Raw genomic sequence first — 23,878 nt, 5'->3', positions numbered from 1 at the left:
TTTAAGGTGAGTAGTAAGTGGTTTACAGGAGATTGAGAAACTTTTTTCACCCCAAGTATGTAGATATATAGAAGGAGGGTGGCAGAGGGAAGTACTCTCACAACACTTAAGAAGCATCTGGATGAGTACGTAAAATGCCAGGGCATAGTAAGCAATGGAACACGTCAATGGGGTTAGTGTAGTTTGGTGTTTGTTAGTGGGCTGAAGGGCCTGTTTCAATGCTGTATGTCTCTATGACTGTTCAGATGAAAGGACAGGTTGCCCAAACCTGACCTACAGAGAGTTGGTCATGGGCACCTCTCTCTAAGAAAATTACCTTTCAATGTCGGGTGACTAGGAGTGGACTCTCTAGTCACTATTGGCTGACCCCGCCTAAGCTTGTGTGTAATTCTCTGTAGTTACAGAGTTAAACAGAGCTGAAAGCAAAGCAGCAGGCAACAAACAAGGATTCCATGGGCTTAATTGCAGGGCGTGGAGGAAAATCAATTGGCATTAAGTTTTTTGATGAAATTTCTGGGTGGCACAGTGGTTAACACTGCTGCATCACAGTGCCAGAGGCCCGGAGTCAATTTCCGCCTCAGGCGGAGTTTGCACATTTGCCTCGTGTCTGCGTGGGTTTCCGCCGGTTTCCTCCCACAGTCCAAAAATTGCAGGTTAGGTGAGTTGGCCATGCTAAATTGCCCGTAGCGTTAGGTGCAGGGGTAAATGTAGGGGAATTGGTCTGGGTGGGTGCGCTTCGCCGGGTCGGTGTGGACTTGTTGGGCCGAAGGGCCTGTTTCCACACTGTAAGTAATCTAAGAATCTAATCTAAGAATATCCTCCCCCCAAAACAATAACCTAATGCTTTTTGGTGATCTAATAACTCATTTTCTTATAATTGCAAATCTGGGCAATTCCCAAATAAGATTTGTCAGAGGCATAGGAGCATTCAACTTCCTGGTTTGAACCACATTTTGCAGCCAGCACAAACAAAGGTTCATCGTCTCAGTGTTAAAACCTGTATGTTACACAAGTCTCAGGAATAACTCCTGTGTAGTTCACGTGTGTCTCAGCTTTAGCTGCTGTCTGGTGCATGCACACGTGTTTCAATGTTAGCTCCTGTACAGCCCACGAGTGTCTCAGTATCAATTCCCATACAGTCCAAAGTTAAAAATCACACAACACCAGGTTATAGTCCAACAGGTTTAATTGGAAGCACACTAGCTTTCGGAGCGACGCTCCTTCATCAGGTGATCAGGTGACAATCAGCTCTGCCTCTTAGCTTCTGCTCTTGTGTGGCTCAAATTATGTTCAGTGAAAGCAACTGTACAGCCCAAGTTTGTGTCTCAATGTTGCCTCCTGCATACTCTGCAAGTGTCTCAGTGTCAGCTCTTATACAGTTAATGTGTGTGCCTCGTTGTCAGTTCTTGGCAGCCTGAAGATATCTTTATCAGTTTTTAAATGCCCATTTGCGTGTCTTGCTCTGAGCTCCTGTGCAGCCTGTGTGTGTCTCAATACCAGTTCCTGTAATCTGATAGTTCAACTGTGCCCCATAAATACAACTCTTGGGTGTGAAACACTGTAAAACTTTGAAACTAATACATGAAACTCTCTTTCACAATACTGGAAATATTCAAAATATTAAGGCAGCTTTCCTGGTTTATATAAAACCTTGTACTTTATGGCATCAATGGTGTATTGTCTCACAGTTCCTGCACATTCATTCTGTGTGACTCAGTTTAACAGAATCACAATATTGTTACAATATGATCATTTGGCCAAACCTGTCTGTTCTGGTCTCTGAATGAGTCACAGAGTCATAGCTAGCTACAGCAAAGAAACAGGCTCTTTGGTCTATTATATCTGTGCCAGTCAAAAACAGCAAACTAGTCTAATTTTATTTTCCAGCATTTGGCCCAGAGTCTGGTATCCCAGATGCAGGAGAGTTGAAGGTTCTGGCATAAGCTCTTCATCAGGAATGTGGTGTGGGGCGGGGGTTGGCGGGAGAGGGTTGGTGGTGGAAGTCAGCTAAGAGATAAATAGGAGGGTGGGGTTAGGGCTGGGGGAAGGTAGCTGAGAAGAAATAGGTGGATACAGGTGGGGGTAATTGTGATAAGTCAGTGGAGAATGTGGAACAGATGGGATGGGGTGGGGGGAGATGAACAGGTAGAGGGGGAGGACGGTGTCAAGTTAGAGAGTTAGGTTTGGGATAAGGTGGGGGAGGGGAGATTCCAAAACTAGTGTGTTCGATGTTGATCCCATGTGGTTAAAGTTCATCCTCTACAGTTACACCAGCACCATCCCCCATCTTTTCTTCTGCAACATTGATGACTGTATCGGCACCACCTTGTGCTCCCATGAGAATGTTGAATAGTTCATCAACTTCACCAACACCTTCCACCCTGACCTTAAGTTCACCTGGGCCATCTCGGACACCTCCATCCCCTTCCTGGACCTCTCCATTAGATTAGATTAGATTAGATTCCCTAAAGTATGGAAACAGGCCATTTGGCCCAACAAGTTCACACCGACTTTGCAACGAGTAACTCACCCAGACCCATTTCCCCTACGCTATATTTACCTCTGACTCATGTCCATCCCCCGTGACCAACTCATCATGGACATCTATTTCAAACCCACTGACTCCCACAGCTACCTGGACTAGAGTTCCTCCTACTCCCACCACCCCCTCCCCCAATGCCTTTGAAAATGTGATCTCTTGCTCCCAATTCCTCTGTCACTGCTGTATCTACTTCCAGGAGGAACAACTCCACTCCAGGACATTCCACGTGCCCTCCTATTTAAAGAAACACAAATTCCCCCACCACGTGATCAACAATGCCCTCCAACCCATCTCCTTCACTTCCTGTACTTCCACCCTTGAACCCCACCCATCCAACTACAACAAGGATAGAATGCCCCAGTCCTTACCTTCTACCCACCTAATCTCTGGATACAACACATTATCCTCCGCCATTTCAGCCACCTACAATCAGATCCCACCAGAGATATATTTCCCTCCCCACCCTGATCTGTACTTCACAGAGACCATTCCCTCCGCAACTCCCTCGTTAGGTCCATGTCGCACCAAACCACCTTCCGTTGCCACCACAAAAGGTGTAAAACCTGTGCCCACCTTCCCCCTCACCTCCATCCAAGACCCCAAAGGATCTTTTCATATTTGACAGAGGTTTTCTTGCACATCCACCCATTTCATCTATTGTGTCTGTTACTCTCAATGTGGTCTTCTCTATATCAGGGAGACAGAATGGCAACTTGCAGAGCATTTCAGGGAATAGCTCCGGGACACACACACCTTACAACCCCACCGCCCTGTGGCCGACTACTTCAACTCCCCCTCCAATCCCCCAAGGACATGCAAGTCCTGGGTCTCCTCCACCATCAAATCCATACTACCCAATGATTGAAGGAAGAACACCTCATCTTCCGCCTCAACCACATGGCATCAATGTCAACCTCACTAGTTTCCAAATCTCCCTCCCCACACCACATTGGAGATCAAACCCTCCAACACGGCACCGCTCTCTTGACCTGCCCCACCTGTCAATCTTCCTTCCCACCTATCTGCTCCACCCTTTCCATCGACCTATCACAATCACACCCCACCTGCATCCACCTATTGCCTTTCCAGCTACGTTTGCCCCACCCCCACCTCCACCCTCCTATTTATTTCTCAGCCCCCTTCTGCACTCCTCATGTTCCTGATGAAGGGCTTCTGCCAGAAATATTGACTCTCCTGCTCCTCGGATGCTGTCTGACCTGCTGTGCTTTTCCAGTGCCACACATTTTGACTCTGACCCTCTAGCATCTGCAGTCCTCACTTTCTCCATAGCATTGTATGCCTTACCACAGTCATTGCACATCTAAATCTTTATTAAATTATGAGTACTCCCACCTCTCTCCCACCTTTACAGGCAAACAGTTCCAGATTCCCAACACACTCTGAAAAGGTTTCTCTTCACATCTCATCTAAATCTTTTGCCCCTTAGCTTACCCCATGCCCTATTGTCATTCATCCTTCCTTCAAATTGAGCAAAATTTGAATCCATGCCGACATCATCAATAGAATCCACAACCTTCAAATTCTGAGGAAAGAGTCAAGGCATGACACTGGAGAAGAGGGGAAGATGGAGATTAATTTGGTTGAGCACAGTGGGGATTTTTGGTTGAGTTTAGGATATTTGATTAATTTTGGATTGGGTTTTGTTGGGGAATTGGATAAGGGCAGAGGCACAGAGAAGCGATTTAAGTGGATGAGCAGGCATAGGTTTAGGGTACAGGATTGTGGGTGGGGGAAAGTTGGAATATTTATTGGGTGGTACAGGGCTAGATTGGGCACCTGGGTAGACATGGTGTAGGCTTGATTGGGGTTAGGTTTTGCATGATTTTGGGAAGGTGGTTGGGTGCTTGCAAATCCAGGAATGGCCACAGTTCCCAGAGGAACTGTCTGGACAAATGATCAGTAGTCTTTTGATTGCCCAGTAGCCTCAGAGGCCAGACGTCCTGTTAAATGGTGGTGGACATCCCATCTTGAGCAGGATTGTTACATGCAGGACATATGACCAAGCATTGTTGCTGACTTTCAAAGCACAAGGAACATGACCGGCTGGTCAGCATTTCTTGCCTGCCCCTAGTCGCCCTTTAAAAAGTGGTTGTGAGCTGCCTTCTTGAACTGCTACGGTCCACCTGCTTTAGGTATACCGACCAATTTTTGCATTGTATGTGAACTTGTAGATCTAATTTTATATGGATCCATTGCCTCTTACACTTGCTTTCATTTTCACCCAGAGGGTGGTAGGGCTCTGGAAGTTAATGTTTGAAAGTATGGAAGATGCAGAAGAGGCGTGACTCATCAACGAGGGTCTGGATGTGCAGCTGAGACCTGAAACTTGCTGTCACATGGACCAATATCAGAGCAGTAGGGTGATGCTGGATAGCCTGTTTGTCAGATAACTTAGCCACAATGGGCAGAATTGCCTCTGTTTGTGCAGTGGATTTTCTCTGGCTCAGTGGCTTCTGGAGCTGTTTGTAATGATGAACTGACAAACCCAGGATCCAGAGATCATTCAGGTCATCTATAGATTCCAGTTGATCATCATTTGGAAAATACACTAATTACACTGAGCTCTTTCTTTGATGAGGTATCATAAAACACTGCCTGCCTCACTGACCAATGTTGTTGACCTCTTTTGTCCCTTCACTGGGGCAATACATCACACTGATCCCTTCCCCTTCCCCTGAAACAATACAAACTATATCAAACCTTGTGTGCCTGCTGGTAGAGAGTGTCGTAGAAGATGTTCCCACTCTGCCAATTCTTCAATCGCACGTATTTAGGTTTCTGGAAAATGATCCCATGGGACACACTGTGAGCAAACAGAAAGGGATCAAATCAATAGGAGGCAAAAGCTGCAGCAGCAGAGGATCAAGAAACACATCATTTTACTTTACTCTGCATCGAACCCCATGTTGTACCTGTCCTGGGAGTGTTTGAGGGGACAGTGTTGCTTTTTTTTTGCTGTTCATTTCTCTCTCTCTTTCTCTCTTTAATATCATTGATTTTGCCTTGACCACCTCCCTTCATTCAGTCTGTCACTACATTTGTATATTTGAGTCTCTATTCATTTCCTCACTCTTTGCTTATCTTTCTGTTCATCCAATTCAGTTCCTTTGACTTTGGTATTGTTACTTTGTCTTCTCTCTCCCTCCCTGTTTCACTAATGTCCCCTGCTATTACCCCACACACAATGATGCGTCTAATTGGAGGGCAGTCTGTATCCACTTCCATCAGGCTCAGGAGTGAGGTAACCTCTCACCACTGCAGGACACAGATCCCAACTCCTTGCATGTGGTAATATTTCTGAATTTTACTCCTGAAATTGCCAGCTTGAATTTTTAATTTCTGAGTCCTTAGCCTCACAGGCAGTAAAGGTTTACTCTCTTCCTTCCCTCTGTTTCCCTTCATATTTGTTCAGATCACCAGAGTATGTTCTGAATTAGCTGGACAACAGGCATATTTTGTTTCAGGTCTACGTGTAATTTGACCCATGACAGGAAACCATCATCCCAGTCATTGAAATATTTCAAACAGGAAGTTTGGAGATGGGAAAACTGTTATGCGAGATTAAATTAGCAAAAGCACAGGATATCACAGCATGTGGAGTCTCTCCACAAACTGAAACGATATCACCAGAGTTACTGAGCACAGGAGATAAGCAGGTATGCTTGTCAGAGCAGACTGATGGACAGTGACAAGAGAAAGGCTCAGATTGAACAGGTCTTCCCTGAGGCATTTTTTAAAGAATTTTGCTGTGTGTAGGTTAACTGCAACATTTGAGAGAAAGTGAAGACTGTAGATGCTGGAAAGTCAGAGTTGAAAAGTATCATTATATAATCATACAATCTATACAGAGTGGAAACAGGCCTTTCAGCCACAACAAGTCCACACTGACCTTCCAAAGAGTAACCCACCCAACCCATTTCCCTATATTTACCCCTGACTAATGCACCTAACCCACACATCCCTGAACACTATGGGCAATTTAGCATGGCCAATTCACCTGACCTGCACACCTTTGGTCTGTGGACGGAAACCAGAGCTCCTGGAGGAAACCCACGCAGACACAGGGCGAATGTGCAAACTCCACACAGACAGTCGCCCAAGGCAGGAATCACATCTGGGCCCCTGGCGCTGCGAGATAGCAGTGCTAACCACTGAGCCACCATGCCACCCCTAAGTGTGGTGCTGGAAATTGCCCATCCGAGGAGCTGTCAATGTTTCGGGCCAGGGACTGAGAAATAAATAGGAGGGTGGAGGTGGAAGGAAGGTTGCTGGAGGTAGGTGGGGGTGATTGTGATAGGTCAGTGGCAAAGGTGAATGTGGTAGGTGGGAAGGAAGATGGACATGTGGGGCAGGTCAAAAGGGTGGTGTTGAGTTGGAGAGTTGGATCTGGAATGAGATGAGAGGGAGGGGAGATTTGGAAACTAGCGTATCAGAATACGTACAGTGTGGAAATTGGTAATTTGGCCCAGCAGGTCCTCACTGACTCTCCAAAGAGTAACCCACCCAGACCCATTTCTTTTACCCTATTACTCTATATTTACCCCTGACTAATGCACCTAACCTACACATCCCTGAACACTATGGGCAATTTTGCTTGACCTATTCACCTAACCTGCACATCTTTAGACTGTGGGAGGAAAACAGAACCACCAGAATCTGCACAGTCACCCGAGTCTGGGATTAAACCAGGGTGCTTGGAGCTGTGAGGCAACAGTTGCTAACCACTGAGCCATCGTGCCGCCCTAAGTTGACATTGATACCGTTGGGTTGAAAGGTCACAAGATGAGGCATTCTTACTCCAGCTGTCAGGCGGCTTGGATTTGGCAGTAGAGGATGTCCAGGACTTGCATGTCCTTAGGGGAGTGGGAGGGGGAGTTGAAGTTGTCGGTCATAGGGTGGTGGGGTTGTAGGTTGTGTGTGTGTACCAGAGGTGTTTCCTGAAACATTCCTCAAGTTGGCATTCTGTCTCTCCGCTGTAGAGGAAACCACATTGAGATCAATGGACACCGTGGATGAGGTGGGTGGATGTGCATGATGTGAAAACATCCTTTGGGGCCTTGGACGGAAGTGAGGGGGGAGGTGTGAGTGCAGGTTCTACTCTTCTTGTGGCTGCAAAGAAGGTGCTGGGTGTGGAGGGTGGATTCTTGGGGGGCCTGGATGTAACAAGAGAGTCACAGAGGGAGTGGTCTCTGCTGAATGCAAATTGGGGTGAGGAGAGAAATATGTTTCTGGTGCTGGAGTCTGTTTGTAGGTGGCAGAAATAGTGGTGGATAATGCATGTATCTGGACATTAGTGGGGTAGAAGTTGAGGACCAGGGTGGTTCTTTCCTTGTTGTGGTTGGAGGGGTGGGTTCAAGGGCAGAGGTGTAAGAAGTGGAGGAGTTGCACTGGAGGGCATTGTTGATAACATCCTGGAAATAGGAGGCCATCTGCAATGTCGTGGAGTGGCATTGTTCCTCCTGGGAGCAGATATGGCAGAGACATTGGGAGTAAGGGATTGCATCTTTACAGGAGATGGATGTGAGGAAGTGTAGTCCAGGTAGTTGTGGGAGTCAGTGATTTTGAAATAGAAGTCTGTGTTGAGTCAGTTGCCAGAGATGGAGGCAGAGAGGTCCAGGAAGGGGAGAGAGGTATCCAAGATGGTCCAGGTGAACTTAAGGTTCACTGAGCTATTACCTGTGCCTACTCCTGCCCCACCAAATGTATCTCCTCCTATCTTGACACTGTCCTGTCCCCTTTAGTCCAGGAACTTCCCACATACATTCAGGACCCGACTCACACCCTCCACCTCCTCCATGACTTTTGTTTCTCCGGTCCCCAACATGGATACCCAGTCCCCATACATATCAAACAACCATGGTGAAGCCTCCAAACCCTCTGTTTTTCCGTCTCCCACCAACACAACCAGTACCCCTCCACCGACATACTCTTTCAATTGGCAAATGTAGTCCTCACCCTCAACAATTTCTCCTTTGAATCTTCCAACTTCCTTCAGACCAAAGGGGTAGCTATGGTCATCCTGCATGGGCCCCAGCTATACCTGTCTCTTTGGAGGATATGTGGAACAGTCTATCTTCCGCAGTTACACTGGCAACATCCCCCACCGATTCCTCCATTGCATTCATGCCTGTATTGCTGCCACCTCATGCTCCCACAAGGATGGGGAACAATTCATGAACTTCACTAACACCTTCCACCCTAACCTTAAGCATACCTGGACCATCTCGGACACCTCTCTCCCCTTCCTCGACCTCTCCATTTCCATCTCCAGCAACCGACTCAACACAGACATCTACTTCAAATCTATTGATTCCTACAGTACTTGGACTACCCTTCTCCCCAGTGCCCTTCTGTAAAAAATGTGATCCCTTACTCCCAATTCCTCTGCCTTCACCGTATCTGCTCACAGGAGGAATAATCCCATTCCAGCACATCACAGAGGGCCTTCTATTTCCAGGACCACAATTTTCTCCCTGACGTGATCAACAATGCCCTCCAGCATACCTCCTCCACTTCTTGCGCCTCCATCCTTGAACCTCACCCCTCCAGCTGTAAAAAGGATAAAACCCCACTGGTCCTCACCTTTCCCCCACTAACATCCAGATATAGCACATTATGCTCTGCCATTTTTGCCATCTACAATCAGACCCCAGCACCAGAGATATATTTCCCTCCCCACTCCTATTTGCATTCCACAGAGACCATTCCTTCTGTGACTCCCTGATTAGGTCCACATTTCCCACCAAGCCAGCCTCCACACCTGCCCCCTTCTGTTGTTACCGCCAGAGGTGTAAAACCTATACCCACACCTCTCCCTTCACCTCTGTCAAAGGCCCCAAGGGATCTTTTCACATCGAGCAGAGATTTTCCTGCACATCCACCCACCTCATCTACAGTGTCCGTTTTCTCAATGTGGTCTCCTCTACATCGGGGAGACAGAACGCTAACTCGCAGATCTTTTCAGCAATCTCTCTGGGACACATGCACCCTACAACCCCACCTCCCTGTGGTCGACTACTTCAACTCCCCTCCCACTCCCTCAAGGACTTGCAAGTCCTGGGCCTCCTCCACCGCCAAATCCAAGCCAGCCGACAGCTGGAGGAAGAACACCTCATCTTCTGCCTTGGGACCCTTCAACCACATGGAATCAATGTCAACTTCACTAGTTTCCAAATCTCCCCTCCCCTCACATCACCCCAGATCCAACCCTCAAATTCGGCACCAAAGTCTTGACCTGCCCCACCTGTCCATATTCTTTCCAACCTAACTGCTCCACCCTCCCCACTGACCAATCACAATCACCCCCCACCTGCATCAACCTATTGCCTTCGTAGCTAACGTCCCTCCACCCCTACCCTCCTATTTATTTCTCAGGCCACTTCCACTTCCCCCTGCTCCCCACCCCAGTACCCTCCCCCCCCCACACCTCCCAACATTGTGCATGGGAAATCATGTCTCACAAACTAGATTGAGCTTTTTGATGAAGTAACAAAGATGATTGATGAGGGCAGAGTGGTAGATGTGATCTATACAGACTACAGTAAGGCGTTCGACAAGGTTCCTCATGATTAGCAAGGTTAGGCGTCACAGGGAGAATACAGGGAGAACTAGCCATTTGGAAACAGAATTGGCTCAAAGGTAGAAGACCTTGTGGTGGTGGAGGGTTATTTTTCAGACTGGAGATCTGTGACCAGTGGAGTGCCACTTTTTGTCATTTGCATAAATGATTTGGATGCGAGCATAAGAGGTACAGTTAGTAAGCTTGCAGATGACACCAAAATTGGAGGTGTAGTGGACAGTGAAGAGGGTTACCTCAGATTACAACAGGATCTTGATCAGATGGGCCAATAGCTATGGGCGGCACGGTAACACAGTGGTTAGCACTGCTGCCTCACAGTGCCAAAGACCCGGGTTCAATTCCCGCCTCAGGCGACTGACTGTGTGGAGTTTGCACATTCTCCCCGTGTCTGCGTGGGTTTCCTCCGAGTGCTCCGGTTTCCTCCCACAGTCCAAAGATGTGCAGGGTCAGGTGAACTGGCCATACTAAATTGCCTGTAGTATTAGGTAAGGGGTAAATGTAGGGGTATGGGTGGGTTGCGCTTCAGCAGGTCGGTGTGGACTTGTTGGGCCGAAGGGCCTGTTTCCACACTGTAATGTAATGTAATCTAATCTAAAATCTAATCTAATTGGCAGATGGAGTTTAATCCAGATAATTGCGAGATACTGCACTTTGAGAAAGCAAATCTTAGCAGGATTTATACACTTAATGGTAAGGTCCTAGGGAGTGTTGCTGAACAAAGAGACCTTGGAGTGCAGGTTCAAAGCTCCTTGAAAGTGGAGTCGCAGGTAGATAGGATAGTGAAGAAGGCATTTGGTATGCTTTCCTTTATTGGTCAGAGTATTGAGTACAGGAGTTGGGAGGTTACGTTGTGGCAGTACAGGACATTGGTTAGGCCACTGTTGCAATATTGCATGCAATTCTGGTCTCCTTCCTATCGGAAAGATGTTGTGAAACTTGAATGGGTTCAGGGAGGAGAAAGTGAGGACTGCAGATGCTGGAGATCAGAGCTGAAAAATGTTTTGCTGGAAAAGCGCAGCAGGTCAGGCAGCATTAAAGAAGCAGAATTGACATTTTGGGCATAAGCCCTTCTTCAGGAAAGGGTTCAGAAAAGATTTACAAGGATGTTGCCAGGGTTGGAGGATTTGAGCTGTAGGGAGAGGCTAAACAGGCTGGGGCTGTTTTCCCTGGAGCGTCGGAGGCTGAGGGGTGACCTTATAGAAATTTACAAAATTATATGGGGCATGGATAGGATAAATAGGCAAATTCTTTTCCCTGGTGTCAGGGAGTCCAGAACTAGAGGGCATGGGTTTAGAGTGCGAGGGGAAAGATATAAAAGAGACCTATGGGGCAACTTTCTCAAACAGAGGGTATTGGTACATGTATGGAATGAGCTGCCAAAGGAAGTGGTGGAGGGTGGTACAATTGCAACATTTAAGAGGAAAGAGGATGGGTATATGAATAGGAAGGGTTTGGAGGGATATGGGTCGTGTGCTGGCAGGTGGGGCTAGACTGGGTTGGGATACTGGGATTGTATTCGTTGGAGTTTAGAAGATTAAGGGGAGATCTAATAGAGACGTACAAAATAATACATGGCTTTGAAAAGGTGGATGCTAAAAAATTGTTTCTGTTAGGCGAGGAGACTAGGACCCGTGGACACAGCCTTAGAATTAGAGGGGGTCATTTCAGAACGGAAATGCGGAGACATTTCTTCAGCCAGAGAGTGGTGGGCCTGTGGAATTCATTGCCACGGAGTGCAGTGGAAGCCGGGACGCTAAATGTCTTCAAGGCCGAGATTGATAGGTTCTTGTTGTCTAGAGGAATTAAGGGCTACGGGGAGAATGCTGGCAAGTGGAGCTGAAATGCGCATCAGCCATGATTGAATGGCGGAGTGGACTCGATGGGCCGAATGGCCTTACTTCCACTCCTATGTCTTATGGTCTTATGGTCAGCATGGACAGGTTTGACCGAAGGGTCTATTTCTGTGTTGTACATCTCTATGACTCTATTCCTGATGAAGGGCTTGTGCCTGAAATGTCGACTGTCCTGCTCCTCGCATGCTGCGTGACCTGCTGGCTTTTTCCATTGCTACATGTTTTGCCTCTAACTGTGACAATCCCAAAGGGCACCATCAATACTGGCCCTCTGATTGTGCATCATACTTTCTGAACTGAATCTCTGACAGTGTGGCACTCCACCCATACTGACAGTGCAATACTCCCTCAGTTCTAACCTCTGACAGGTTTGTTTTATTCATTACTGGATGTGGACATCTCTGGCTCAGTCAGCATTTATTGTTCATCTTTAATTGCCCAGAGGGCAAGTCACCCACATTGCTGTGGGTCTGGAGTCTCATAGGTAAGGATGACAGATTTCCTTCCCTAAAGGGCATTAGTAAATCAGGTGGGTTTTTCCAACAGTGGATAATGGTTTCAAAGCCATTGTTAGACCTTTAATTCAAGATTATTTATTGAATTCAAACTCTCCCATCTGCAGTGCGATTTGAATCTGGGTCCCACAACATTAGCTGAGTTCCTGGATTTATTGTCTAGCGATAATACCACTAGGCCACTGCCTCCCTGACTGCAATAATTTCCCATTTCTGTCCCTCTGACAGCATGGTGCTCCATCACAAATAATCTGTAAACAGTGTGGCATTGCCTTGGTACTTGACTCTCCAATAATGCTGTTTGTAATTTTTATTAATGACTTAGAGGAGGGAGTCGAAGGGTGGGTCAGTAAATTTGCAGATGATACAAAGATAGGTGGAGTTGTGGACAGTGAGGAGGGCTGTTGTCGGCTGCAGAGGGACTTAGATATGATGCAGAGCTGGGCTGAGGAGTGGCAGATGGAGTTCAACCCTGCCAAGTGTGAGGTTGTCCATTTTGGAAGAACAAATAAGAATGCGGAATACAGGGTTAATGGTAGGGTTCTTGGTCAGGTGGAGGAACAGAGGGATCTTGGGGTCTATGTACATAGATCTTTGAAGGTTGCCACTCAGGTGGATAGAGTTTGTAAGAAGGCCTATGGAGTATTATCGTTCATTAGCAGAGGGATTGAATTCAAGAGTCGTGAGGTGATGTTGCAGCTGTACAGGACTTTGGTTAGGCCACATTTGGAGTACTGTGTGCAGTTCTGGTCGCCTCACTTTAGGAAAGATGTGGAAGCTTTGGAGAGGGTGCAGAGAAGATTTACCAGGATGTTGCCTGGAATGGAGAGTAGGTCGTACGAGGATAGGTTGAGAGTTCTCGGCCTTTTCTCATTGGAACGGCGAAGGATGAGGGGTGACTTGATAGAGGTTTATAAGATGATCAGAGGAATAGATAGAGTAGACAGTCAGAAACTTTTTCCCCGGGTACAACAGAGTGTTACAAGGGGACATAAATATAAGGTGAAGGGTGGAAGGTATAGGGGAGATGTCAGGGGTGGGTTCTTTACCCAGAGAGTGGTGGGGGCATGGAATGCGCTGCCCGAGGGAGTGGTAGAGTCAGATTCATTGGCGACCTTTAAGTGGCATTTGGATAGGTACATGGATGGGTGCTTAATCTAGGATAGAAGTGCGGCACAACATCGTGGGCCGAAGGGCCTGTTCTGTGCTGTATTGTTCTATGTTCTATGTTCTATGTTCTATAATACAGTTCTTCCTCAGTAGTGACCTCTGACAGTACAATACTCACTCAGTACTAAACTCTAACAGAGCAGCACTCCTTTGGTATTATGCCTTTGGGACAATCTACACTTGAACCATGCTGATGCCATTCTTCCAAATCACATAACTAGGGAAATACAAAGGTTTTTGAACTAAATAGTAGAGACAAGGTATCAAATGTGAAACCATGTGGTACATAAAAGACTGGAAACAAGATAAAAGAGCAATGTATGCAGCAGGGGGATGGGAACCTAAATTGTAGTTCCAGTGTACAGGGAGGTTAAGGGTAGTGAGGTCAGGGATAGGTTTACAAGTTTGCGAGAGGGTACTGGCAATCGGAGGTTGGTTTGAAATGTGTGTACTTCAATGCCAGGAGCATCCGAAATAAGGTGGGCGAACTTGCAGTACGGGTTGGTACCTTCGATTTCAATGTTGTGGCCATTTCAGAGACATGGCTAGAGGAGGGACAGGAATAGTTGTTGCAGATTCCAGGATTTAGATGTTTCAGCAAGAAAAGAGATGATGGTAAATGAGGGGAGGGTGTGGCATTGTTAATCAAGAGTAGTATTACAGCAGCTGAGATAATATGTAATGATTCATCCACTGAGGTAGTTTGGGCTGAGGTTAGAAACAGGAAAGGAGAGGTCACCTTTTTGGGAGTTTTCTATAGGCCCCCGAATTGATCCTGGGATGTAGAGGAAAGGATCACAAAGATGATTCTTGATAGGAGCAAGAGTAACAGGGTAGTTGTTATGGAGAACTTTAACTTCCCCAGCATTGACTGGGAATACTGTCGTTCAAGTAGTTTAGATGGGTCAGTTTTTGTTCAATTTGTGCAGGAAGGCTTTCTAATACAGTATGTAGACAGGCCAACAAGGGGCGATGCCATAGTGAATTTGGTAAAGGGGAATGAACCCAGCCAGGTGTTAGATTTGGAGGTCGGTGAGCACTTTGGCAATAGTGACCATAATTCGGTTATGTTTGCAATAGCAATGAGCAGAGATAGGTGTAACTGGGGAAAAGGCAACTATGATGTGATTAGGCAAGATTTAGGATGCACAGGATGGGGAAGGAAACTGCAGGGAATGGGCACACTTGAAATGTGGAGCTTATTCAAGGAACAGCTACTGTGCGTCCTTGATAACTATGTACCTATCAGACAGGGAGGTAGTTGTTGAAAGAGGGAACCATGGTTTACTAAAGAAATTAAAGCTCATGTCAAGAGAAAGAAGAAGGCTTCTGTGAGGATGAGGTGTGAAGGCTCAGTAAGGGGGCCTGAGAGTTACAAGTTAGCCAGAAAAGATCTAAAGAGAGGGCTAAGAGGAGCCAGAGGGAACATGAGAAATTGTTGGTGGATAGGATCAAGGAAAACCCTAAGACCTAAAATATAGGTATTTCAGGAATAAAAGAATGATGAGAGCGAGATTAGGGCCAATCAAAGACATTCGTGGGAAGTAGTGCGTGGAATCTGAGGACATAAGGGAAGCACTTAATGAATACTTAACGTCAGTATTCCCATTAGAAAAAGGGGAATGTTAGCGAGAATAGTGAGATCAAGCTACTAGATGAGGGAAATGTTCATCCTGAGCTCAGTTACCAGTGGTGTGCTGCAAGGATCTGTTTTGGGGCCATTACTGTTTATCGTTTTTATAAATGATCAGGATGTGGGAGTAGAAGGATGGGTTGGTAAATTTGTGGATGACACTAAGGTAGGCAGAGTTGTGGATAATGCTGAAGGATGTTTTGGGTTACAGAGTGACATAGATAAGATGAAGAGTTGGGCTTAGTTAAATGCAGAAAAGTGTAAGATAATTCACTTCAGAAGAAATAACAGGAATGAAGAGTAGTGGGCTAATGTTAAAATTTTTGGCAGTCTAAATGAACAGAGAGATCTTGATGTCCAGGTGCATAAATCCCTGAAATTTTCCACCCAGGTTGACAGGGTTGTTAGAAGGCATGTGGTGTGTTGGCATTTATTGGTAGGGGAATTGAGTTTCGGAGCCACGAGGTCATGCTTGACCTGTACAAGACTCTGGTACGCCCACACCTGGAGTATTGCGTACAGTCTGGTCACCGCATAATAGGAAGGATGTGGAAGCATTAGGAAGGGTTCACAGATGATTTACTAGGATAGAACAAAGAACAAAGAAAATTTACAGCCCAGGAACAGGCCCTTCGGCCTTCCAAGCCTGAGCCAATCCAAATGTACTGTCTAAACCTGTCAGTCAATTCCTAAGCATCTGTATCCCTCTACTCCCCACCTCCTCATGCATCTGTCCAGACACATCTTAAATGAATCTACAGTGCCTGCCTCTCCCACCTCTGCTGGCAACACGTTCCAAACGCCCACAACCCTCTGTGTGAAGTACTTGCTGCGTATATCCCCCTTAAATTTTCCACCTCTCACTTTGAAAGCATGAATCCATCACCCTGGGAAAAAGCTTGTCTCTATCCACCCTGTCTATACCCTTCATGATTTTGTAAACCGCAATCAGGTCCTCCCTCAATCTCCTTTTTTCTAGTGAAAATAAACCTAACCTACTCAACCTCTCTTCATAGCTAGCACCTTCCATGCCAGGCAACATCCTTGTAAACCTTCTCTGCACCCTCTCCAAAGCATCCACATCCTTTTGGTAATGAGGCACCCAGAACTGTACACAGTATTCTAAATGGGGTCGAACCAATGTCTTGTACAATTTTAACATGACTTGCCAGCTCTTATACTCAATACCCCGTCCAATGAAGGCAAGCATACTATATGCCTTCTTGACCACTCTATCCACCTGTGCAGCAACCTTCAGGGTACAATGGACCTGCACTCCCAGATCTCTCTGCCCATCGACTTCTCCCAAGGCTCTTCCATTCATTGCCTAGTATGGAAGGGAGGTCTTATGAGGAACAGCTGAAGGAACTGAGGCTGTTTTCATTGGAAGAAGGTTGAGAGGTGACTTAATCTAAAAGATGTATAAGAAATTCAGAGAGTTAGTTAGGTGGTCGGTGAGAGACTTTTTCCTTGGATGGTGAAGGCTAACATGACAGGAGATAGCTTTAAATTGAGGGGTGACAGATTTAGGACAGATATCAGGGGTAGTTTGTTCATTCAGAGCATAATAGGGGCATAGAATGGCCTGCCTGCAACAGTAGTAGACTCTTCAATGTTAAGGGCATTTAAATGGTCATTGGATAGGCGTATGGATGAGAATGGAATAGTGTAGGTTAGATGGGCTTTGGATCGTTTTCACAGATCAGCACAACATAGAGGGCCGAAGGGCTTGTACTGCACTGTAATGTTCTGTGTTCTATATTCTATATAAATACTAGATATCAGGGTCAGAGAATGGTAGAAATGAACAGAAAATAATTCTATATGTGATACTCTGACAATTTCGGGTGTTGTAATGATAATAATACCAAAGGTGTGAAAATGCATAGCGCTCATTAAAGAATAAACAAATCAATAATTTACATTGAAGTAAATTAATTGTGATCTAATAGTTATTATAGAGACATAGTTGTACGATGACTCCGATTAATCTGAATATTGAGGGTTTGATGGCATTCAAGAAGACTAGGAAGCATAATAAAGATGGTGGTATGGTTGATGAAAAATGTTAGAGGTGGCATTAGTTCACAGAGATGAGGGAAAAAAGTCACGAGTGAGAGAGGACTGACAGCCCCCTAACAGTCATGACAATTTAAGACAAAGTGTGCAAAAGGAAATGTCAGCTGCTTGTGATAAACGGACAGAAATAATTTTCTGTGTCTTTAATCTCCATAGACACTGGAAAATTTCAGATTGACAGAAATAGCCTGAATGAGAAGTTTATCGAATGCTTTTGAGATAGTTTCTTAGATCGGCATCTTTTGTAATCAATCAGAGGTCAGGTTATATTCGATTTACCATTGTACAATGTGATGGGTTTAAATTAGGTCTGCAAAGTGAAGGTTCCTCTAGCAGCAGCAACCACAACAGGAATTAATTTTACATCCAGTGGGACTTAAACAAGCATTTTAAACCCAAACAAGGACAACCATGAGTGCATAAAGCTGAATTGGCTGAATGAACTCAGATACTAAACTAGGAATAAGATCAGTACAGATACAGTGGCACACCTTTCGGGGACAATTCAGAATAATCAGAATATGTATCGTGTATACTCGAATAATAGTCAATATTTTTGACCACTTTTTAAGGTTAAATTTATACATGCATACTACTTTTGAGGAGCTGAAATTCATGCCTGTCAAGATTCATACCGTGTCATTCGCAAAAGCCCAAGTCATCTCTAAACGAATAAAGAAAGAAAAGGAATTATGGTAATTCTGAAAGCCCGGAGCGGAACATAACAACCAGCGGACTGGAAGGCTGGGAGCAGAGCAGAACAACCGGCAGGCTGGAAAGCTGAAGCATGATGTGACAGCCAGCGCAGTGACTCATAAACGTTGATCTGTTATCTGTGAAGAACTAGGGTAGACCTTTACATGAGAAATTTGGAAAGTTCCAGGTTATTTGGCCAAAAATAGGGGGTCGACTTTTACATGAGGTCATCCATTATTCGAGTATATACATATTGTAGGACAAAAATCTAGTGGGAGGTTGGACCTACTTTCTATGATTAAGAAAAGATGTTGAAGAAAGCATCAAACTTAAGGTATCATCGCATAACTATGCAAAGATGAATGGTAGGTCTGATGATCGGTCAGAATATAAAGGATGGCAGAGAATGTTTAAAAGTCTTTCAGGAGAAGGAAATTACAGCATGAGATGAAGTGAGCTAAAAATGTAAAAATTGATAGCAAAAGTTCCTATAGATATTTAAAAGGAAAGACTAACTTAAGTGAGTGTTGTTCCTCTACAGATTGAGAATGGAGAATCAATGGGTAAGAAGGAACTGGTAGACAATAATGAGTAAATAATTTGTTTCTTTCTTCAATACCGCTGACATAAAACATTGCAGAAATAGTTGTAAATCAGAAAGTAGAAGGGAAAGGGGAACTTAGCAAAATTATAATTAACGGTACTGAGCAAATTACTGGAACTGTAGGGTGACAAGTCTTTGAACTTTAGACCAGATTCTAAAAAGAGGTTGCTAATTGATGTTAATTTTGATGTAGATGCACTGATGTTAAGTTTCAAATTCTCTGGATTGAAGAAAGGTTCCATCGGACCAGAAATATAACCTCTCTATTCAAGGAAGAAGGGAGGCAGTAAACAGGAAACTAAAGGCCCATTACCTTGATGTCTGTTTGGGGGAATTGTCATAATAATCATTAAGGAGGTTACAAATGAGCATTTAGAAAAAAAATCTCAAGGTAATTAGGAAAAGTCTGCATGATTTGTAGGAGGGAAATTACGTATAAACAATCTATTAACGTTTTTATGTGAGTTTATTGTGTAGTAGAAAAAGGGGATCCTTTAAAAGTGCTGTACTTGGATTCCAGAAGTCATTAGATAAGATGACATATTAAAGATTTCTGCAGAAAATAACATCTCTGGGAGTTGGGGTAATATATTAGCATTGATAGATGATTGGTTGGCTGGCAGAAAACAGAGAATATGCAGAAATGGATGTTTGTCCAATTGGCAGGATGTGATATGGAGTCTGGCGGTCATTTCTGCTAGGGCCTCAACTTTTTAAAATTTAAATCAATGATCAAAATGAGGAGAGTGAAGGCCTGGTACCTCAATTAACTGATAGCATCAATTTATGTAGGAAAGCTCATTGTGAAAAGTTTGCAGATCAGTATAGATGGGCTGAAACAGTGGGGGAAAATCAGACAGATGGAGTACACATTGGGAAAATGCAAACTTGTTCTCTCTTTGCTCAAAAGAATGAAGAAGCAGAGTACTCTTTAAATGGAGAATGACGACAGGGTTCCAAAGTGCAAAGGTGTTCTCGTGAATTAATTTAAAAAGTTCATTCTTTTATGTCAGCCAGGTCTCCCTGATTAGACCAAATTAAGATCTTGATCAAGGAACTCATGCTCTACAAGATCCAGTTGGCTGATCTCATTGCAATTCGTGCAATTATCACCTGCAAGTTCCCCTCCAAGCCACCCACCATCCTGACTTGGAAATATATTACCCGGAACTCCCTCCCTATTAGTATTGTTAGTCTCCCCGCTGCGCATCAATTGCAGTAGCTCATGAGGCACTCCAAGTAGGGGAAGCAATCTAGTAAGGGTTAGGAACAGGTTAATCTGTTGGTGACATAGGTTCAAATTCCATCATGACAGATGCCAACATTTGAATTCCATTAACATCTGGAACTAAAACAAAAATGGTCCAATGGTGACCATGTAACCAATGATAGACAAAGAAGGACACCACTTTGACTGGGACAACACACACATCCTAGGTCAGGCGAAACAAAGACATGTACGAGAATTCTTAGAGGCATGGTATTCTAACCAGAACTCCATCAATAAACACATCAACGTAGATTCCATCTACCTTCCTTTGCAAAAAAGAACCAGAAATGACATCACCCACCTTAAGAAACCAAGACCTATAAATAGAGAGTTGGGGCATACCACGGGCACTTCACTGGAGACTCTCACTAATGATGTTACCTAGTCATGGTGATGAAACATCTGAAATCAAACCTTCCAAAATTGCTAATGTTGACTGTTCCAAAAACTCATCTGATTCTCTAGTGTCCTTGAGAAAAGATGTGTGCCATCCGGTCTAGCTGACTTGTGACTCTAAACCCTCAGCAATGTGGTTGATTCTTAACTGCCACAAAGCAATTAAGAATGGAAAATAAATGTGGGCAGTGTCAATAATACCCACATCCCATGAATAAATAAAAATATCTAAGAATGGGCAAGGTATGCTGACAATGCCAACAACACCCAGATCCTATAGATTAATATGTCAAAAAAATGTGTGTTCCTTTAGAAGAAATGTGAGGAGAAACATTTAATCTCAGAGAGTTTCATCACACTCTACCTCAGAAGGAGAAAGGTTTCTATTAGGCAGGGGATTCAAAGGTTATCAGGGAAAATAGATTTAACCGAAATATTGAAGCAGACTCGAAACACTCCCACATTACTGTCCCCGCAGCATTGCAATGCTGACAACTCTGACATTTGACAGTTCCGCTCTCCATCAGTACTAACTCCAACAATGCAGCACTCCTTCAGTACTGACCCTGCCTCCCCAATGCTGAACCTATGACCATGCTTACCCTCCAACAGTACAGTGCTTTCTCAGTATTGGCCCTCTGACAGTTCACTCTGTGACTGTGCAAAGTTTTTCCAGAAATGACCATTCAACTATGCAGCATTCTCTCAGTACTGACTCCTCGACAGTGCAGCACCTCCTTTATATTGACCCTCCAACAGTACAGCACTCCATCAGTACTAGCCCTCTGAAAGTGCAGCATTCTCTCAATTCATTCTGCAATTGTGCAGAGATCCTTCAGAACTGACCATGCAACAGTTCAGTACTCTTTTAATACTAACAGTTTGGCAATGCAGCACTCCCTTAGCACCAATACTCTGACAGTGCTGTGTTGTCTTAGTACTGACCATCTGTCAGTACAGCAGTCCATTAGTATTGACCCTCTGACAGTGCAACACTCCCTCAGTATTAACCCTCAACATTGCAGTGCTCCTTGAACCCTCCAGCAGTCCTAATTTAGTACTGATCAGCCAGAAACTCTCTCAACACCTATCTCCTACAGTACTGCCTGAGAACTGACCCTCTGATAGTACAGCTCTCCCTCAGTACTGACCTTACAACAGTAAGGCTCTGCGTCATTACAAATATTCCATTAGTGTAGTGTTCTCTCAGCACTGCTTTGGAAGTGTTGGCATTGAGAATGCTTCTGGAAACACAGAGAAAGTTGATATAAATTTCTCACCCCTGCTCAGAGCTCTTGCAATTCTGAGGAGCTGTAGTTTCTTTCCCTGACTTCTGATCCGATTCCAAACTTTTTCTCAGGTTCTTGTCTTCCATCATTTTCCAATTCGCTGCTTATCTTTGAGACAATCTAAAGTGGACCACACTGTTATTCAGCTTCCCCAGACTGTCAGCAGTTCCTGTTGAACAGGTTGATTTTGGTCTGCGTGAGGCAGGTTTATCTCACGTCACTAACTGCTGCAATGTGAGAGTTTGAAACTTATTCCAGGAAATGGGCTGATTCCACAATCTATTGCAAATCAATCAATCTCAAAGCTAGGTTAGGACATTTCCTCCTAGTTCTGACAAATCCGGTAACTAGTGGAATAACTCAGGCTGTGAGGTACTCAACAAGGAAATACTTCATTTCTCAATAACGACTTTCTCCTCACTCAGAATTATAAGATTGGCAGGTTAAAGAGAAAGAGGGAGAGAGAGAGAGAGAGATACAGCAGGACAAAGAGAGAAAGAGATAGGTAGCTACACAATGAGATTGAGTCTGTGGTGAGAGAGAGAAATAAAACAGGCTAAAACTAAGCAAAAAAGTCAGAATTGCAGATAGAGCTAGTTAGAGGAGGAAAGTCTAGAGAGGCAGTGATAAGTACTGAAAGAGATACAAAGATAGGGAGGTGCAGGGAGAGAGAGAGAGAGAGACAGAGTGAGAGGTACTGTAAGACTGATACACAGAATGAGGGAGATGTAGATAAAAAAGGAACAGAGTGAAAAAGAGTTATAAGCAGTTAGAGAGAGACAGACAGGCAGAAAAGAGGAAATGATACAAAAAAAGAAAGTTAGTTTCAGAGATACGTGATACAGACTAAAGCAGATTTGAAGTGTAGCAAGAGAGAGAGAAACAAGGTGAGAGATTGCGAAAGTGAATGAGAGCGAGAACAGACAGAGACATTGTACAGAATTTGAGAGGGAGAATCATGGCATAATGCACGTATACACCGTGGAGGAAGTCTGTCAGCAAATGAAAAGCAGGCATTTGCCTTTGTTCAATATTCAGGATTTGGGTATCATCTTTCCTTCAAAAGGAATAGATAATTGTGAAGGTGTATTAGGCAGGTATCTGCATGTAGTAGGTACCTCTCTCAATGAAACATATGGTAAATCTTCATCGAGGGAGATACACACCATGCACAGAGACATGGATAATCCACGCAGAAAGATACACACTGTACACAGGTACACGGTCAATTGTCACAGAGAATTACAAACTGACCACAGAAACAGAATGAAAAAAGTACATAAAGACGTGTATCCCATCACCAGGTCACCCTTTGTTTACTTTTACACAATACACTGGCTGGAACCAGCCAGCTCAGAGTCAGTCCCTGGAACCAAGGAAATTCTTAATCTCCTGTATATTTTTTTTTCTTTGCAGTTGACTCACAGGGACTCAGTCCAAACAACAAAAATTGAAAACACATGCAAAAAAGAAAGTGCAGACGATAAAAACCATAATGCAAGGGCTAAGCCCTGCTACAAAACCAGCATTGACCTTGCTCAAAAACAAAAAGAGTAACACGCAGACTGCAAAAAGCTAGTGAAATAACGAAACAACAGTTCTCTACAGACCCAGCCAGCACAGAAATCAGATCTCCAACAGTAACACACTGGCTGTGACCCAGCCAGCACAGAAACCAGATCTCCAACAGTAACACGCTGGCTGTGACCCAGCCAGCACAGAAATCAGATCTCCAACAGTAACACACTGGCTGTGACCCAGCCAGCACAGAAATCAGATCTCCAACAGTGGCCATGGCCTACCAGCTCGGAACCATTCGCCTAAACTGAAGAAATTCTAGGTCACATGATTATATCATTTTTTTTTCTCAGATGTGGACATTCTGATCTCCTGCTTTTTTTCTTTTTTTGAGAAGATTCTAAATATCCATGTTACATATTTTCTTTTGTTTTCTCTAAGGGGATTCTCAGTCTCCTGGTTATATATTATAGGTATATATTTTTGAGGGGATTCTAAATATCCTGTTTATTTAAATTTTATCATACCCTTTGCTGGCCCTCGGCCCATCCCTACATGCTTTCCAGCTCTGGATCTGCCCTGACACACCTGGCAGATTCTAAATCGCCTGGGGAGATTCAACTCAACTGAGAAAATTCTATTTTTTATTTCTTTTTTGATGGGATTCTAAATAACCTGGGTTTTTTTCCTCAGGAGATTCTAAATATCCTGGT

At 44.5% G+C, this 23,878-nt stretch overlaps 1 protein-coding gene across 3 annotated transcripts in view; it reads right to left on the bottom strand.

Annotated features, from left to right (window-relative positions):
- The window catches only part of LOC140495790 (nitric oxide synthase 1-like), a 108,135-nt gene extending 84,796 nt beyond the window's left edge, over positions 1-23,339 (bottom strand). Inside the window, exons 1-3 of one of the 3 annotated variants that reach the window (XM_072594898.1) lie at positions 23,258-23,339; positions 21,639-21,767; positions 5,264-5,366 (exon numbers count right to left, since the gene is read on the bottom strand). In XM_072594898.1, coding sequence (XP_072450999.1) covers positions 5,264-5,366; positions 21,639-21,736 — 201 coding nt within the window. In that variant the 5' untranslated portion in view covers positions 21,737-21,767; positions 23,258-23,339. Of the gene's footprint in view, positions 1-5,263; positions 5,367-21,638; positions 21,901-23,257 lie in introns of those variants that run through there. The other 2 variants (XM_072594897.1, XM_072594899.1) reach the window with 2 other exon arrangements.
- Between the last annotated feature and the right edge of the window lie 539 nt (positions 23,340-23,878).

Source organism: Chiloscyllium punctatum, chromosome 25 (assembly GCF_047496795.1).
Source record: "Chiloscyllium punctatum isolate Juve2018m chromosome 25, sChiPun1.3, whole genome shotgun sequence".
In the NCBI taxonomy this organism is placed as follows: domain Eukaryota; kingdom Metazoa; phylum Chordata; class Chondrichthyes; order Orectolobiformes; family Hemiscylliidae; genus Chiloscyllium; species Chiloscyllium punctatum.
Note: the sequence above shows the minus strand (reverse complement) of the source record. Positions and strands in the feature narration are given on the sequence as shown.